The 16341-nt window shown below is 36.3% G+C and overlaps 1 protein-coding gene across 3 annotated transcripts in view; it reads left to right on the top strand.

Moving 5' to 3' along the window:
• PCMT1 (protein-L-isoaspartate (D-aspartate) O-methyltransferase) overlaps nucleotides 1-12414 on the top strand; it is a 50341-nt gene extending 37927 nt beyond the window's left edge. The window contains exons 5-9 of one of the 3 annotated variants that reach the window (XR_012158081.1): nucleotides 599-719; nucleotides 4016-4101; nucleotides 6236-6405; nucleotides 11109-11209; nucleotides 11510-12414. Coding sequence is in view for 2 of the 3 variants with exons in the window: in XM_073337627.1 (XP_073193728.1) it covers nucleotides 599-719; nucleotides 4016-4101; nucleotides 6236-6405; nucleotides 11510-11522 (390 nt within the window). In the remaining variant the exon portion in view is untranslated. Of the gene's footprint in view, nucleotides 1-598; nucleotides 720-4015; nucleotides 4102-6235; nucleotides 6459-11108; nucleotides 11210-11509 lie in introns of all 3 variants that reach the window. The other 2 variants (XM_073337628.1, XM_073337627.1) reach the window with 2 other exon arrangements.
• Nucleotides 12415-16341: the final 3927 nt, after the last annotated feature.

A 16341-nucleotide genomic window follows, 5' to 3' on the forward strand; every position in this document is an offset into this window, starting at 1 on the left:
TATATGTTAGACTTAATAAATTTGTGGGATGATCAGATACCATGGTTACTGTCTCGGTTGGTAAATTTTAGATAATAGTAGAACCACAAAATCAGATTTAACCAACTCTTGTAGCTTTTGGTTTTGAATTAAAATTGTTCTCTAGAAAGTCTTAATCTTCCAGGAAAGATACTGGACATAGCAAAATGAGGTTAGAAATTAAACCTTGTTCTTGAAATTCTTGCTGCCAGTAGTAGATGATATAGTTGTGTATGGTAGGACTTTAGCTGTTTAATAGTGAAGGGAAAAATCTGTATTAATGCTCTAAGATACCAAACTTAAACAAAACCACCTTTAAAAAAATCTTTAAAAAAAAAAAAAAAAAAAAGTAGCTACAACAAAGAAATTAACTGATAAAACTATTGGCACACTTCTTATATTGTACACTGGTTCTAGAAAACAGAACTTAGTGGTTCTGAGCAGTAGCTTTATTAGGATTGGGGTAATGCTTTACTAACTGAGCAGACTTACTTAAAGAAGTGAACTCAGAAAATGGAAATCATGACATTTAAAATAAAACAAAACTAGCAAACTATTCAACTGTATGATTTTCTTCCAGGTTGGTCTCCAAGGACGAGTTGTAGGAATTGATCATATCAAAGAGTTAGTAGATGACTCAATAAATAATGTCAAAAAGGATGATCCTACATTACTGTCTTCAGGAAGAGTGAAACTGATTGGTGAGCATCAAAGACTATGGTATACTTATTAATTAAATTAATATTCTGACTAAAAGCTGACTGCAAATTACCTGCATTTGGAAACCTGATTGGTTTAATTTCTTTGAGGAAGATTTTCAGACACAAAGGGCGTTAGGTGTCCGACTCCAGTTGAAAATTTGAAGATTTAACTCGCTTTTTAGGCCTTTGAAAATCCTTCCCTTTGTATGATTTTGATTTTTCTAGCATTTTAAAAAACAAAAAACAGTCAGTGCACTAAATGCACTTTTCTGACATAAGTGTATTCCTATAGTAAAACAAAAACTGAACAAGAATTCACTTAAGTGTAACGCTTTTTAAAACCAGGCCTGTATTTACCACTTCTTTGTATGTGTGAATGAGCTTGCTTACAAAATTAGAGCATTATAGTGCAGCACTCTGTGCTTGTGCAGTCATAGTTGAAAGACTTACTGGCCAAAAATAAAAAAGTACTAGAATAGTAATCAGCTCAACTAGTTCTAAAATGTACTGTCAGTGTCTGTATTTTGTAGGGATTGGTAATATAAATTGATACCAAGGCAGTATAATTAAATCAGTGTAAATGAGGGCCGAATGCCCAATCATAATGTTTACTAGACTACAAATCTGAATTTAACTATTGCGATGGAAATATAGCAAGGAAAAAGCAGTCTCGATTATAAAAAAAATATAGTATTATATGTGTGTTAAATGGTTTGGTGCTGGGTCACTAGGTGCTTCTGTAAGAAAATTGCTAGTAAACTATACACCTTACACTTACTATTTCTACTCAGCCCCTGTAGCTGAAGTACTCTCCAAAAATTCTGACTTTTGTTTCTCTTCTCCAAAAAGTGGAGGCATTCCAGATTTTTTCCAAACTAGAGAAATTATGTGCTAACCACCATGTGGTTGCCCTATGACAGCATGCCTATAGATTCACCTTGCTTCCATATACAAATGCTCCCTGTGGTGCATCACCAATTCATTTAGATGTTCTTCAACCAAGGTTAGTTGTGGTATTAACTTTCACCATGGTAATCTCCATTGATACAGTGCCAGAGTGCACAGATATCACGTTTGTAATAGCCTTAAGAGTGCAAATAGTTTTCCCATTATTGTCATACAGTGCATCAGTTGCTGCTTAGGTGGCCTGTCTGGTCTGTTTTTTGCACTCCACTGCACAGGTGTCGAGTTCCTTGGAATTCACTTAACTATGTGAATATAGTGATGTACCACCCGATGCAGCTCAGCTATATGTTTTCACGGCATCCAACATCTTTTGTTTCTGCACCTCACTGGTTCTGTCACCAAAATATCTCCTAAGAAGACTATCCTACTAATGTGCTGCCAGCTATGCCAAAGCCAGTTTGCAGGCTCTGGGGTCCATTACTGGAGATCTAAGGCCATCTAACTGTCATACGTAACTGCATGACTAGTGGTCAAATGACTGGTAGTGATGAATGGTGCTATGAGATAGTTAAAGGACTGTTGGCTTATAATGATCCCCAGGACAACAATCAATCACTCAGGGTAGAAAATGTGCCCATTGTATGATAATCTGGACCTGCTATTTTGGCTTCTACCAACTACCTAGTCCATTTTTTTTTTGTGTGCTATAGATAGTATAGCAAGTCTTGGCAGTCAAATTATGAGGGACATGGGGAAACAAAGACTCTATGAAATGGGTGTACTTTAAATAAATTAAATAAAAAACCAAGTCAGCAGATGTTTGATACAATGCTGGGATTTTGGGATCTCTTTGGGAGAGACCCAGGACTCCAAGGCCATGGATACAGTAGAGAAGATGGTAGTTGGTGGTGGTTACATTGTAATGAATTCAGAAAACTGGACAGTTAGTGCTAGTGGAGAGTCAGTCTTCTGGAATATACTCCACTGCTACATCATAGCTGCCTTAAGTATTTCATGACTGCTTATCAAAAGTGCCAAAATAAATGTTTCTTGCCAAGCAAGGAACAAGAGCTAAGTGTTTACGTTGGCCTCAGAATGACTTATAAATGGTGTCAGCATTGCCAGTGGACTTGTAGGATTGTCTCACATTATTTGAATTTGACTTTGACCCACCACGATTTCCACAGGACTTCCAGAAGGCCTTTTCGAAATCTCAAAGGTCTGTGCTGATAATTATGGGATAGGTAGTCAGAGGGCATTGCAACTACAGTGCAAAAAGCATATAGTTTTAGTGTGGAAACAGGGCAGAATTACTACTTTCATGTACCCAAAACAGAATGGCTACTGTGGACATGGTGTAGTTATTTGTAACAGTTCAAGTCTCTAATGTAGACAGGGCCCCAAATAGCTAACCTAAATTGGATATTCGAGTAGGAGCCTGGGCAAGGTAGAGGTTGGTATGAGTTAACTTTTTTGTTTTGTTTCGTTGTTTTGTAAAATGTGTGTGGTGAAAGGCATGTTTCATCCCTCAGTAACTTTTAATATTCTCCCTTTAGTAGGCTTCACATTGCCAGAGCTCCAGATTGACTGATAGCGAACTGAGCACACTGCGTCTACAGAGCTTTCAGGTGCTCCAGCCCAGAGACTGAGCCCAAACTCAAATGTGAACTCTTGTTTCCCACTGGGCATTGAATTAGGGAGTCAGGCCAGCCCTGGTTAACTTCTGTACTCATATTAAATACACAGTGAGATGCTGACTGCAGAAATCCAAATGTTTCTAAATTTCTTTGGAAATAAAATTTACAGATGCTCTATTGTGTTGCTTAAATAAAAAAAAAACTGTATTAAAAATACCAGTTGCAGTTCCAAATACCAATATTTGAAATATTAGTTATTCTCAAGGAAAATGTTATAACCTTTGATTAGAACGTGCAAAAATGATTCATAAGATGATGGTACTCCACTCTTAAATAGTAGAAAATATAAAACCTGTATCTGATGTGGTGGCATCCATATTCTCTGTAGTCTGGATGCGCCTTATTTCTATTTTTGTATTATATCACAACCAGTTAACTTCTTTTAGCAAATGGATTACTTTCTTAATTTATATTAAACATCCTGTGGTTTCTAGTGCTCCAACAGTTCTTCAGATACTGTGGTGTGTGTGTGTGTGTATTCTTCATTGATTGAAGATACTACGTACATAATGCAGTTAAATACGACATTAAAAAGTGACTTGTCACACATTCGTATGACAACTCAGTTTTGTCCAGAACTTCAGTTTAAAATGGAGTTTAGCCCCTTATTTGCAGCTGAATATAACTTGAAAATTTTCAGCTCAGCTGTTGCGCATCCCTGTGAAAGGGTTAAAAGGTTTTGCTTTCTTGCAGTGGGGGATGGAAGAATGGGATATCCAGAAGAAGCTCCCTATGATGCTATTCATGTTGGAGCTGCAGCCCCGGTTGTGCCCCAAGCAGTAAGCCTTTTATGTTTTGTGTGTGATTCATTAATCTCTCTATATTAGCTTCTTAATTAAAATGCTGGTAGATTTATATAGTTGGGATATCCACAGGCATAGTGACTCTTAAAAAAAAAAAATCCCTTTCATTAAACTTCCAATCAACATGAAGATGTTGCATGTTGTAATACTTTTTCCCTAAACAAGAATATTTTAAAAATGGGTTTTCCATGTATTGGATTTTTGTTGTTTTTGTTTTGAATTTTTTTGGCTTGATAAACTAATAGAGCCCCTTGGTTTTTATCAGCTATTAGAGTGTAAAGTTTAAATACTTGTCTGGTTCCTTGCTTCCTGGGTTGGAAAGGATTGAGAGTGTTGTGGAGGGTAACGTGCTCTGCCCTTGTTGGGAAAGGGGAGTGACTAAGGAGTGACGTTTATGGCCTTAAAAAGAAGTCCACCATCATTTCTGGCAAGAACTGAATGAGACAATACACAGACTTGAGTGAGTATAAATGGTGGGAATTAGGGTTCTAAAAGGGAAACTTTTTTCTCCCTTTTCTCCAAGAGAGTGGTGAGAAGTGGCAAAGTTAAACACTGATCTAATATGAGCTTCGTAAAGGTAGTGGTATATTAAGTGCTAGTTAAGACTTTCAATTTTAAATTATTATTGAAAATCCCTGTAAACTGCAGTGAATGATGCTGTGGAACTTTGAGTTTTAGGGTGTTGTGGGGAAGTTAGCCATCACGAGATGTTGATTGATACTTTTGCAATGGAATGCTATGTGTTGGCAGTTGGAAATCTTAAATTTTTTAACGTTTATGCAACAATGGAATTGTCCAAAAATGTGTAGTTTACTATTTTAGTAAAATGCTTCCATTCAAACTTTGTAAGAAACTTCTTCGTTCCATAATGTTACAGTGGAAATTAGACACTTCATCCCTGTTGCCATTTCTGCTAGAAACCTGTTGTGCTCAGAAAAATAGCACATTCCCTCAACATTGAAAGAGGTGATATTTTATAGAAGAAAGGCTGTTGTGCAAGAATTGCCAAGTAGTTAAATAGTGAGACTATCCTCCTGTAATTTACCGTTTTATTTAAATATTTTGCTTTCTGGGATAACTTTGTAAGTCGAGATCAAATGGTCATGACGGCTCAGCAAGGTCAGCAGCCCTACAGAGTTAGGCTATTGCTACATTACAGAGCTTACAGTGGTGCAGCTACATTGATGCAGCCCCTGCAAGCGGCAGTGACTATGTTGGCGGGAAAATCTCTCCTGCCGACATAGTGCTGTCCACACTGGCGATTAGGTCAGTGTAACTTGCGTATCTCAAGGGGGAGGCTTACTCACGCCCCTGAGTGACATAACTTATACTGACTTACGCTATAGTATGTACATAGTCTTAGACTGTACCTTGTTCTGACTCAACCGCAAATAATGAGCTGTTAAGTTTAGAAAATTAGGCTATGTCTACACTGGAACTTTTGTCGGTATACTTAAGTCACTCAGGGATGTGGGAAAAAAAGTGACAGAAGCACCAGTGTGGACCAACGCTATGTCAGTGGGAGATGCTGTCCCGCCGACATAGCTACTGCTGCTCATTGGGAGTGGTTTAATTATGTTGATGGGAAAGCTCTGTCCTGTTGGCACAGAGTGGCTACATGGGAGATCTTACAGCGGTGCAGCTGCATCGGTACATCTGTGATGTTGTAAGCTCTCTAGTGTAGACATGGCCTTAGTAATGAGTCTGCTACAGATTACCATTAAACTTAGTTGTTCAAATAAATTTTCTGCTCTTATGAAGAAACCAAAATTACAAAAACACAACAAACTACAAGTGATTATTTTATTTGCAGCCTGGATAACTGATAATCAGTTAATTACATTTCAGGCAATTATTATAAATGGTCTAAAATATCAGTAGTTGTATCATCCCATTCAAATACAGTTTGATTAAAAAATAGATTTTGGCTGTGTAACTCAGGCCATTATCTATTGCATAACAGTTGAAATAGTTTTTTATGTATGCAGTTTGATTAGCCATGATAAAATATTGTAGAACTGTTTACTTGGAGAAGCCAGACTTTATTCACTGCACAAAGATGGATTGCTGTACATATATACTCTAATAATCTTTGTATGTTGTGTTGTAGCTCATAGACCAATTAAAACCTGGTGGAAGATTGATATTACCAGTCGGCCCTGCAGGTGGAAACCAGATGCTGGAACAATATGATAAACTAGAAGATGGCAGTGTCAAAATGAAGCCTCTGATGGGAGTGATATATGTGCCTTTAACAGATAAAGAGAAGCAATGGTCCAGGTGGAAGTGATTTTCTGTTCCACTTTCTTCTTCCACAGATACACGCATACAAGGTGAAAGGGTGTGGATTTTAAGCAGATAGACTGCAAGGGCTGCCTTTGCTGCTGTCACTGCTTTCTGCTCTTCCATACCATGGAAAGTGACCTTCTCTGTATTGTTACATCACTATGAGGAGGTTCTGCTAAGTTTCTGAGTAAAGTTAAAAGCAGAAAAAAAATGCTGCATGGGTTGTGCTTTGTTTCATTTGAACTCATGGCTTCTTGAGATTTTTTGTCGGTGCTGAAGAGTGTTATTGACATTGTTTTGAACACAACACTTCCTAAAATTTAAACATCTCATCAGTTATAACTTTTTTTTTGCTAGATTTACAGAGGTAGCTAAGATAAAATATAAAAGGATACTTGAGATGAACTGTGAGTTTGTTTGCACTATGCTTCATAGAGCTACTATGTTTTTATCGAGTAGATCTACTTGTAATAGGTCAGGAAATAACTGAGAAACTTACACTTTTACTGCAAATTTATTCAAGACTCCATAAGTAAGGAAAGTCCTTCAGGATCCTTATTAGGAAGCAGTATAGCTAATCTTCTAAATGAATACCTAATTTCCTGGGCCTAAAAATAATAGAGAGGGAAGAGACTATAACCCCCTTCTTTCTCAAACAATCAAACAACCAAATGGTTGTTTTAACGGTGTTCAAAAGATCCTGTTTTAAACATACCCGACTAAAGTTTGTCATGTCACTTGGGCATATTATATTCTCTAATTCAGCAAGCTGCCAATTTCGCATCAGTTCTAAATAAGTCTTTTTTAGGAGAAGACAAACGAATGTTTGTTGGCTCCCTGATCCAGCAAAGACACAACACAGCTGTCATCTTGAAAAACATACCAGGCATTAGTATGCAAATGAATAAACCAGCAGTCCCCCTTTGCCTCCTGAGTAGAAACACTTGTGACTGTGTTAGCTTCATTAACTGAAGTGCACACATGCACACTGAGCTCTGCAAATAACTTTCAAGCTGTTTGACTTTTTAATTGTGTTCGATAAACAATTTTTTTCGTTACAGTACATGCTGTAGATACTTGAGAGTAAGTGCTTTGACATCTAGCATTTAAGTTTTAGAAATGTCTAAATTAGGATCTCCCTTTTGTTTTATCTTCAGAGGACTTCAGTTACTAGTAGTATGTTTATATGAAGAGATAATTTAGAAGGATTTAGGGGATAATAAGGCCATAAGCACTAAATGGTTCGAGTCTGTATAGCAGGCTTGGCTTTGTTTTGTAGTTAATGTATTTTGATGGAAATAAGCATTCTAGACTTTTAAAGAATTCACATTCAAAACTGAGTAACTTCATAAATGAGAAATAAAACCATGAGACAGTTTAATTTCCTGCTAACTGAGTGACAGCAAAAGTGACTTCAGTGGAGTCAGGATTTCACCCCAATTGTGCAATGTGTTTAATTACCTTTTCTGAAAAGGTTAATAATTTTACATCTGTCTCTGGTTAGGGAAAGATGTTGATGATTGTCAATGCCTCAGTAAGCCTAAGGGAATTAGGTGCCCAATTTCCATTGAAATTCAGTGAGATGTGTGTGTTTGATTCCCATAGGCTCTATACACTTGTGAGTGAGGTTAGGATTTTCAATCGAGAGGAAGGGGAATCTCCACGGTCAAAATACAGATTTTTTCAGTTTAATAAAAAAATCAGTGTCTTAAGCAAGCATACACATACTATATCTTGACAGGTCTAGTAGATGAAAACTGATTTTATAAAATACTGCATTTTTGGGCCAATTCAAATTGGCTTGGATATGAGCACTGTCACATGGATTGAACACTGGTTGAAGAGCTACAGACAAAGGGCAGTGATAAAAGGTAATGTTTCGGCCTGTGCGATGCTTCTAGGATGCTGCAAGTATGTGTGTTGGGTCCAGTATTATTTATCATAAATAATCAAGAAGGGGGAAGTAATGACAATTTAATGAAATTTGCTCAGGATACTAAATTGGAAGGTGTTGTAAACATCAATGAGGACAGAAATGCAAAGGGGTTTGAAAGGTTAGAAATAGGGCAGAAAAGAGTAATATTCAACTAAGAAAAATGCAAGATATCTAGGGGAAAATAGTTAAACGTTCGGTGGTACGAAGAACGGGAAAGCACTAGTATTAAATCATCAAAAGGTCTGAACTGCAGATTTGAAAGAGAAAATGTATACCTTTGAAGCTTAATTTAGTTAAAATTCCTCCTAGCACATGAAGACAGATCATTAAATCCTCTGATTTCTCTTCCCGTAGACATCAAGGCTAGCTGCATCTCAGATTTCAGTTGTTTCAGGTCATTGTTGCCAACTGTCATGATAATTTATGCTTTTCTTAAATCCCCAGCTGGGAGAATCGGGTTATTTCCTGATCATCTCAGTTTTCATTTAAAAAAAAATGTTTTTGGCCCTTATGGATGCAGACAAAAACTTGAAAACATGAACCATAAATACGCCTTTTTAGTGTTGGCAAGCAAGAAGAAACCAACATTTATTTATTTTAAAATTTCAGGATTTTTAGCCAACATCATTGCTACTTTTTGAGGCCCTGATCAGGTCTTTTGAATGCTTGGGGATTGGCAGTACTGGTTTCAGTATGTGCTGATTCTCCAGTCTCCTCAAAAATGCCAACACTGCCAGTACCCAGGGGTTGAAGGAGGAGACTGTTTTAAAGTCTAAAAACTAAATATGTATACCTTTGCTAAGCAGTAACTAGTGGGGGAGATTGGGAGAAGTGTAAATGCCAAAGATGGAGAGGATTTATCAGCACTGTACAAGGCTTTCATAGTCAGTAGTAATGTGTAAGGAAGAGAGAGGTTTCTCTAATTCACTTAAATTTCCCTTTCTAACAGATCTAGAAGACTCTAGAATAGTTTATCAAGGAAAGTTGGGAAAAGTCTCCTTCCTTGCAGGGATAAAAACTAGACCTAAAAAGATTCAAAAAAGCTCTGTTACAGTACCAATCTGGGCACTGTTCAGGGGGGTATACTAAAGAATTAGTTCTTCAATTTCAGAACTTCAGTTGAAACTTGATACTCTGCAAAGTCCTTTTTACACTTGAAGTTTAGACCAACTAATGCTGTTTTGATTATGTGCAGTTAAGTGCACAGCTTTAAGTTTACTTTAAATGGAAAGTTAAAAACTAGTGAATTTTTACCTGGTTAAACAGACCTTAGTTTTATAATTTTTGAAATACTTAATTCAACAGCACATTATATAGCCTACTCATTACCTTCTTGTAATATTGGAAAATAACTAACACAAGTCAAATGCATAAAATATATCATGTCTTACTATGAACTAGCATGGACATTCTTTGATTTCGACATTGAAGATCAAGTAAAACTCTGTAGACACCAGCTGCTTCACTTTATTCAGTTAATGTAGATTTTAATATGCAGAGATATGAATAATAGTACTAATTTTAAAGGGTGTTTTCATGCTAAAATTTACTTGTATTTACAGGTAGTTACATTTACCTTTTTTCAGGATTTGCTTAACATAGGACAAAACAAAAATAAAATGGCAAATTATTTATACTGCAGTATTCCATTTGTCATGAATTTGAGTACTAAGAACACATTAGTATTGTGAAGCAAAATAACTTCAAATTAAATATGCTCAATGCATTAATAATAGTACACAAAATCGTGCCAAATTACATTGATGTGGGCCGGGGGAAATTGTCTGCCACTGTCAGTGTTTCAAGACAGAACTTTTTTTTTTTTAAATTAAAAAAAAAAATCATCTTGCCACAGTTAATGTCAAATCTTAATATGTTGTAATACTGCCTTTGTGCTTTGATATTGCAGATCTTTCAGTGTTGAAATCCCATCAACTACTAGGCACATGAGGCTTTGCCAGAATAGTAGAATTATCTACTTTTTTTCCGTTGTAAATATTAAACCAAGTAGCAGAGTTTAGCCATTTGATCAACATTGTCTATAATTGTACCACTAAATCCATCTGCATTGCACTTAAAATGTTTCTCTGAGACCCAAAACTAACCAGCCAATTACTGTAAGGATTGAAGCTGCCTGACTGCTTTAGGAATTAGTAACAACTTCAGGAGAAAACTCGAACTTTAAACTCTAGTCTTGCTAGGTAAAAGCCTTTCAGTTGACTTTAAGAAGTTGTGTATGCTGTCATTCCATGCTATGACTCCAAATGCATCCTCTTTGGGATCTGAACACTCTTGCTTGTATGCATGTAGCTATATATTTTGTGGGCTGGCTTGCATTAGTAGATTGATTGAAATACTATTGTATTCTTCCAAGAATCACATTAGTGAAGTTGCTCTTAATAAAACAATGTGTGCCTTTTCTAGTATTAATGAGGTAGACTACTCATAACTGGAGCAAATGTTTTGCCATTATATGAAGCATTTATTCTCTGAAGGCGAAGGCAAAGGCAAACTTACTGCTCTGTTACAGTAATCAAACTTCCTCATGATAATGGAATTGTTCATTTGCTGAAGGCATTCATTAGGTAGCCCTGGCCTGAGTAGTTTCTTCAGGAGCTGATAAAGTTGCTCTGTGACATAAAGAGACATAGCGTATGGATAGTGCCAAGTTCTCTCCACTTCTTCAGAGTGAGATGTGCCCAGTACTGACCAGACATTGCAACTAAAATTTAACTTTGAACTCAGGTTTCACATTTTGCAGCCTTTTGTGCAGGTACCGAGAATAATTGGACCATAATTTCAAACAAGTCTCTCTCCAGTAAATGGCCCAATGTGTAAGACAGTCACTTCTTCAGACAACAGGTAGTCATGTATTTTTTTTTAAGCTGTTGATATTGTAATTGACTTGTTTGTGAAAGCAAATGATATATTTTACAGAGAAGGAACAGGGACCCATGTTGCACAGTAGAGCTGTATTTTACTGAGTAGTATAAGGTGCTATGGATTGCTGTTGATTTTCCTTGTGGCTTAAATGCTTGAAGAGATTTCTGAAGTTTTGCTGCTGTATTTGAGTACTGCTGCACATTCATTGATTTAATATCAAAACTGCAAAGTGAACTCCTTGGGGAAAAGAATATAACTGCATTTATTTTCTTTCTGCAGGGATGAATTGTAAAAGCTACATCATCTTGACCCAAACATAGTGTTACAGTGGACTTCCCATCTCCAGTTCTAAAAGCTTTTTGAAAACCAACAGCATTGCAGCTTGTTTTGGATTTTGTTATACTGTTATCAGCATGGAAAAGTGTGGTGTTTTTATTTCATTTTTTTAGAGGCTTAAGGCAAATCTGGCAAAGAATTGATGGAAAGTTTAAATTTGGGCTGTTTCTTTTAACATGCCTTTTTAAATTTCATCTTGTTAAAGAAATGAATTTCTGCAAAAATGCAAAGACCTACAGTTTGTGAACTCTTTAATTTTGATGGCTGATACTTTTTGAACACTTTATTTCAGCTCCATTGTTCCTTGGTAAAATTGCTTCTGTGCACCTTATAACACTACATACACAATGGCAGGTTCTCTATGTTCAGATGTCTGCTAAATGTTACTAAGAAAATGAGATGAACTTCCTTTTCAAAGCTTGTGACACGGTGTCATAGACTAGCATGTAGTAGATACAGTCAGCTGCGTTATTATCTTAAAAGTGGGCATTTGTATATATTAAACTTCAAGACATCAGAGGTGACAGCTCTTGTTATAAACTCTATGGTTCAGGTTGGACATAACTGACATAGTTTTTTCCTTCCTTGTCAAGAAATTAGAGGAAACTTGTAGCTCAGTATTGTTTTGTAGCTCACTGCTGATATGTATATGAATTTAGCATAACAAATGCTGTGTAAGCTATGTCCTAATCACTGAACAGTTTATGCAGTGCTGCTTTGCCAAATAAAGTTAAAAGCAAAAAGGGTATTGTGTGCTTCTTGTATGGGAGATCAGGATCAGTATGTTAAATGTAACTGCTTGAAATGCAGAACACTACTCCAATAAAATTAACATCCATATTTAAAAATTAGTTGCTTTTGACACCAAATTTCTGCAGTATAATCTACATTCTTCTTCCAGCTACAGGTAGTGATGGAAAAAATTGGATTAATGTTTTAGGGGAACTTACATTTTTATAGAAGAGAAAAAAAGCTGATAAATAGTGAAGAACTGATGGATCGCCAAACCCTGACCAAATAAATATATACTACACTACAAACTCTACAAATATCCATTTTAAAGAGTAATTGAAAGGCTTTTTTTAACATTCTCAAGACCCAGGTTTTATGTTCTGTGTTTGCTGCAGTTAATGACATCAGGAAAACCCAAAGCACATTAAAAACTGTATAGCTCTTGGATTGCTTTAGGGATGCATATGTTCTTCCTAAAAAGAAAAGGAGTACTTGTGGCACCTTAGAGACTAACCAGTTTATTTGAGCGTAAGCTTTCGTGAGCATAAGCATCCGATGAAGTGAGCTGTAGCTCACGAAAGCTTATGCTCAAATAAATTGGTTAGTCTCTAAGGTGCCACAAGTACTCCTTTTCTTTTTGCGAATACAGACTAACACGGCTGTTACTCTGAAACCTATGTTCTTCCTGCAACTCCTGATCATTAGCGTTTGAGTGGTAAAATACATTTTAAGCTCTTTGTGTTTTATATTACAAAGAAGCAGAGCTAAATTAATAAGAACCTGCATAATTTGGTTCAAAGAGGCCACTGTTTCTTTTTGAAAAATATTCAGCCTGCTTTTGTTCGAACAGACATATTTTCTGTGATAGAATTAATCATTGAAAGTATGAAGGGTATTATTGAAAGGGCTCTGAAATGTGAAAGAACAAGTAAATTACCTTCATGTGAATGTCAGTCCCTCCTATTCCCATGTAAAATATGTCATATAATTTAATATAGATATTTAGAAGTCTAACATACGACCTCCCCCATATCTTTTAATTGAAGCTTGGGAGCACATACACAATATTAATCCTACAAGGGAGACTAATTTCAAATTAAGGAAGTTACTTGATCACTTAGTGCTTGTTCTAGAAAATACAGTGAAGAAAAATGGGTTTGCATCTGATGTCAAAGTTGTGCTAATTGACAATCAACTGTGAATATATTTTTAGTATTGAAGTGAAATATCTGAAATGATGCATGCAGCAGCATAAAATCTCTCAGCAGATAACACCATCTTAATCCTAATTTTTAGCCTTTTGGTCACTGTCATTCTAATTTACTGAATTCTCAACTTTCCCTCTTCTCACTAATTTAATGTTCAGAATAAGAAGTCAAATGTATCCAAATTCTTCTCTCTAGACAAAGTGTAACAAGCTAGCCTACGTTGGGTGAGGTGGTAGACATAATCCAAAATTTTCTGTGTAAAAGACCCACATTGCAGGAGCTATAAGACTTCTGGGACTAAGGCAGTTGGGGGTTAATATGCCTGTTCCACTGGAAGGAGTAATGCTTGCCACATTACTTTCATCTGAATCTAGGGGTAGCATTGAGAGAGTCTGGAAGTTGAGATTCCTCCATGGTGAAGGAAGCAATGGTTCTGGTTTAAAGGCTTGGAGAAGAGAAGTTGAAATGCAGAGGATTTAAAGAGCTTGAATAAATGCAGTATAAACTATCTGAATTGCTACTTTGCCAAATAAAATTAAAAGTGAGAGGAACCCATATGAGTATTTTTTTAAATTTTCTCTTCAAAGAATTTTGCATCAAGTCTCACTGTCACTTTCTGATCATTCTTGTTTCCAAAAGAAATGTAAAGACCACGTACATATTGTATAAGTCTTCATTTAGGACATGACCAGAAATGTGTGAATTTGCCTCTGGCTTCAGTTAATTCCTGACCTGATTTGGTTACCCAGATACTTGAGATATTAAGTCTGATCATTAATTGTGTTAATTCCTTGTACTGATTGGTGGTGTTTGTGATTCACACATGTCAATCAATTCAGAATTGGGGCTTGTAGACTGGGCCCAATTTTGTTGTGGGATTCAGTTGAACATTAGTGCCATTAGGAGAGTTATCTTGAAGATTAAACAGGAAAAAACAGCTAGCAATATTATTTCTGCCAAGAGAAGAAAAAACCTTGGTATTATAACAGAGTACCTACCATCACTTCTCAACTGAAGTGCTCTGATTATACTTGCTGGCATGCTCAAAAGGCTGGTGTTGCTTACACAATAGGTAGGAGAGAGTAATTAAAGAAATAGGATGTGCACGTGCTTCTTAAAACACTGTTTGGATCTGTGGTTGAAAGGATATTTTGGCTCCCTTTTATATATTTAGTGTGTTCTGGAGTGGTCTTCCATATTGAAAAGGAGGACTTGTGGCACCTTAGAGACTAACTAATTTATTTGAGCATAAGCTTTCGTGAGCTACAGCTCACTTTATTGGATGCGTCCGATGAAGTGAGCTGTAGCTCACGAAAGCTTATGCTCAAATAAATTGGTTAGTCTCTCTAAGGTGCCACACGTACTCCTTTTTCTTTTTGCGAATATAGACTAACAGGGCTGCTACTCTGAAACCTGTCTTCCATATTGTTTCTTAGAGTGTTGAAAAATGTGACCTTTACAGAACAAATAAAGGTGACAATCCCAACTTAATTCAGACAGGACAACAGGAGTGAGAGAAAAAAACTGCAAAGTGGGGGAGCCTGGGGTGAGAGAGAGGACCAAAGTTATGGTACTAAGATCTCTTGCTTAGCTTCTTGTATGTATGCACCTTTTATAGTTCCTTTCAATTTATTTTGATCTGAAAAATATCCAACCCATAAGGGACCCGTCCAAAGTACTATGTGCCCTTGACATAAGTTTTTAAAAACACTATGCAGGTTAACAGAGCATTTTTCCTCCCCCACTCCCCAGCTCTACACAACCTGTCTTCATTGTCAGAAAACTATATATAAAAACACAAAACAAAAACCTTAACTTTTGTGGTTAAGTTCCAAAAAAGGCATAATACCTATTTCTTATAAAGTGCTTTTCATTGGTAGATCTCAAAACACTTCACAATCTTTAATGGAGTGTAGCTCACAACACCCTTATGAAGTAGGAAGCATTATTATTATTCTGAGGTCTTTATTATTGGAGCTGTTCCACTTCTTATAAATTAAATATTTTTAACGAGTAGGAACTTTAACTTGAGGCTACCACATCTCAGGTGCATGCCCCAACAATTGGTCTATAGAAAGTCTCTTTTCCAATGAGAAATTAGTTATACAAAGTGGAAGCTTCACGAGGAGAGATTAAGACAACAGAGTGTTACTGGAGCCTGCTAGTGCAGTCACTCAGCTGGAATGTAAAAGCCCCAGGTTCAAGCCTTCTGCTCTGCCTAATTCAGAGTAGTGATTTGAAGTTGCGTCTCCCACATAAGTTCTCTAATTATTTGTTGTTCTGTGGTGGCTAATGCTCTGTATTTGTGTGTGTTGGAAAACTTCGAAAGGTCTCCATTCTATCCGAATAGAGTTTGACACAAATCACACACAAAAAATCAATCATCTAGTAAATAAGAAATGCACAATTCATAACACAAATGTAAAAATTAATTAGCATAAATAAAGCTATAACATTTGTTTAAATGTGTATTGATATAGTGCATTCTTCTGGTTAGGAAAAAGAAGTACTAAATTTAATGGAAATACTATATTAGGTTGCAAATCAGCATGGATTAATGCTTGCTTACTGATAAATCAACCTTTCTTCAGGAAAATAACTAAAGTATAAATGCAAAATATGATTAAAATCAGTCATTTAAATTGCTTTGATTGAAATTAATCCACTCTGGGAAATATAGACTTCAGCCCCTGTTAATGGTGTTTGGGGAGGGGGAAAGAGACTACTGCCATGATGCTTTGATCTCTCCTTCCCTCCAGAGGATGCAAGGTGTCTGGTGAGGACAATGCTAACACGAGAATTTAAACTTTAATGCTAATAAACACAATGCAAAAA

This window comes from Lepidochelys kempii, chromosome 3 (genome assembly GCF_965140265.1).
Source record: "Lepidochelys kempii isolate rLepKem1 chromosome 3, rLepKem1.hap2, whole genome shotgun sequence".
Classification (NCBI taxonomy): Eukaryota; Metazoa; Chordata; order Testudines; family Cheloniidae; genus Lepidochelys; species Lepidochelys kempii.